The sequence below is a fragment of the Pyxicephalus adspersus genome, chromosome 7, assembly GCF_032062135.1.
Source record: "Pyxicephalus adspersus chromosome 7, UCB_Pads_2.0, whole genome shotgun sequence".
Classification (NCBI taxonomy): Eukaryota; Metazoa; Chordata; class Amphibia; order Anura; family Pyxicephalidae; genus Pyxicephalus; species Pyxicephalus adspersus.
Window position 1 is genome coordinate 203,552 of NC_092864.1, and position 3,146 is coordinate 206,697.

Here is a 3,146-nt window from a genome sequence, read left to right on the forward strand (position 1 = left end):
ATGGACTGTGTGTATGGGCGGTGTGTGTTGTGTTATATGAATATATAATCACAAGGGGGCGCTCTGTGTAGATGTATGGTGACTTCAGGGGCGCCCCATATAAAGGATGAATCTCATGTGTAGTAGCACACGATGACCTGTAGGTGGCAGTGGAGTCCTCAGGTGTGAAGTAACGCCTTGTCTTTGTCTTTGCAGAGTTTCCCATAGGTCCAGTGCACTGGACTGGAGGCTGGAGGGTCTGGCTCACAATGAGGCAGCATCCCAGCATGCCCTGCAGCAAGCCACAAACCTTTCACCGGAGTACAGAGAGAGTGAAGAGTGTGCTTGCCTTGTCACAATGCACCCCTCTCCTGCTCGAAGACAGCCCCAGGTAGGGGCATTTCCTAAGTGTTTATACCCCTCTGTGCAGATTAGTTATCTCTATTTAGCCGGGGTGCTTCATACAGAACCTGGGAGGCTGGAAATACTGGAGCAGCCACTCCTTGATAAATACTCTGAGGGTGGAAATGGCGGCCAGGTCACTGAAGTGGCTTTCCATCAGAAAAGTTTTAGCATCCTTTATTGTGACCCTCCCCGCATAAAATAGAAGGGGAGAGGGGTGCAGGTTGTCGGATAGACATAGCTGGGTAAATATGGCTACGTTTGGCAGACATCTACGCTGATGTTCCTTCCACCCGCCTGATCAGGAGAGAAATCTGAGCTGCATTTTGTGTAGGTGTTCTTATTCTCTGTCCTCTCTCTTCCAGGAATTGGACACATTGACGGCTGGCAATCCCCCCATGTCTCCAGGCTCCAGTGGGGAGTCCTCCCCGTTTGACTTGTTAGGTGATATTGGGGATGTGGGTCCTGGTTCCCCTACGGACGATGGTGTCTATGGAAACCAGCAGGACTCCTTATCTGGACAGAAATGGGACAGCCACACGGAGATTGCTGAGCAGGCTAAACATGTGCGTATATAATGAGAAACATGGGGGCTCCTAGAAGTCCCAGCGTCTCACAAATGTGAGAAATAAAGTTCTGGGTGTCGCACATTTTCTGTGGTAAATTGCAAACCATCCTGCAGCTGTTGTGAAGTAAATGTTGTATTTTCCGGTTTGGGTTCTTACTGTCCCATCTAGCAGTGTTGTATTTCAGAGCCAGGGATATATTTGGTATTCGGGACAATATGGCTGATGGTTTTCCCCATATTTTCTCCTCTAGGAAGCCGAGATTGAGAATCGAATAGCTGAGTTGCGGAAAGAGGGATTCTGGACTGCACGTCGTCTTTCTAAATTTCCAGAACCAACTCGTCCAAAAGTGCACTGGGACTACCTATGTGAGGAGATGCAATGGCTGTCTGCAGACTTTGCACAGGAACGTCGGTGGAAGAGGGGGGTGGCAAGAAAGGTGAGAGAAGTGACATTCATGTGTGCTCATACAGCTAGCGCCATAAATATTTGGATAGACAACTTTTTTCTAATTTCACTTCTGTACATTACCACAACTCATTTTAAATGAAACAACTCAGATGCCGTTCAACTGCAGACTTTCAGCTTTAATTCAGTGCGATGAACAAAAAGATGGTGTGGGCAATTCCTTCGTTATGTCATTATCAATTAAGCAGATAAAAGGCCCGGAGATGATTTGAGGGGGGGGGGGGGTGTATGTGGAAGATTTTGCTGTGAACAGACAACATGCGGAGTTCCCCATGCAGGTGAAACAAGCCATCCTTACGCTGCAAAAACAGAAAAAACCCATCCGAGAAATTGGTGCAATATTAGGAGTGGTAAAATCTACAGTTTGGTACATCATGAGAAAGAAACAAAGCACTGGTGAACTCAGCAACGCCAAAACACCTGGACGTCCATGGAAGACAACAGTGGTGGATGATGGCAGAATCATTTCCATGGTGAAACCCCTTCACAACAGCCAACCAAGTGACAACACTCTCCAGGAAGTAGGCGTATCGATATCCAAGTCTACCATAAAGAGAAGACTGCATGAAAGTAATACAGAGGGGGCACTGCAAGGTGCAAGACACTCATAAGCCTCAAGAATAGAAAGCCGAGATTGGACTTTGCTAAAAAACATCTAAAAAAGCCGGCACAGTTCTGGGAAAACATTCTTTGGACAGATGAAACCAAGATCAACCTTTACCAGAATGATGGCAAGAACAAAGTATGGAGAAGGCGTGGAACAGCTCATGATCCAAAGCATAGCACATGATCTGTAAAACATGGCGGAGGCAGTGTGATGGCTTGGGCGTGCATGGCTGCCATGGCACTGGGACACTAGTGTTTATCCATCATGTGACACAGAAGCAGCCGAATGAATTCCAAGGTGTTCAGAGACATACTGTCTGCTCAAATCCAGCTAAATGCAGTCACATTGATTGGGGGGCGTTTCATAGATGGACAATAACCCAAAACATACAGCCAAAGCAACCCCGGAGTTTATTAAAGCAAAGAAGTGGAATATTCTGGAATGGCCAAGTCACCTGATCTGAACCAAATTGAACATTTCACTTGTTGAAGACTAAACTTCGGACAGAAAGGCCACAAACAAACAGCAACTGAAAGCCGCTGCAGTAAAGGCCTGGCAGAGCAATAATAAGGAGGAACCCCGGCATCTGATGATGTCCATGAGTACAAGACTACAGGCTGTCATTGCCAGCAAAGGGTTTTCATCCAAGTATTAGAAATGACCATTTTATTTTCAGCTTTTTCATTTGTCCAATTACTTCTCAGCCCCTGAAATGAAGTGATTGTGTAATAAAGGATTTAGTTCCTCACATTTTATACAATCTTTTTGTTCATCCCACTGAATTAAAGCTGAAAGTATGTATGTGTAATAAATGTGTGTGTGTATATCTGTCTGTCATATGTGTGGGTGGAGGTGCACTGATAAAACAGGTCCTTGCCTTGTTATGTAGGCTGGGATTTGGTAGCTGGTGCTAAAGAAAGATCCTCTCTGCTATGACATATCATTAATGTGTGATATTGTATATTACAGAGAGGAAAACAACAATGTCTTTTCATAACTGTGTAACTGCCTTATCCTTCATGTACTGTGTCCTCCTGCCCCTCCGCCGTAACGTACGATGCCTTCCTCCTCCTGCCCCTCCGCTGTTAACGTACAATGCCTTCCTCCTCCTGCCCCTCCGCCGT

At 46.0% G+C, this 3,146-nt stretch overlaps 1 protein-coding gene across 1 annotated transcript in view; it reads left to right on the forward strand.

Moving 5' to 3' along the window:
* Nucleotides 1-3,146, forward strand: part of SRCAP (Snf2 related CREBBP activator protein) — a 27,363-nt gene that overhangs the window by 1,744 nt on the left and 22,473 nt on the right. Inside the window, exons 2-4 of the mRNA XM_072417015.1 lie at nucleotides 196-370; nucleotides 747-947; nucleotides 1,201-1,386. Coding sequence (XP_072273116.1) covers nucleotides 338-370; nucleotides 747-947; nucleotides 1,201-1,386 — 420 coding nt within the window. The 5' untranslated portion in view covers nucleotides 196-337. The remainder of the gene's footprint in view (nucleotides 1-195; nucleotides 371-746; nucleotides 948-1,200; nucleotides 1,387-3,146) is intronic.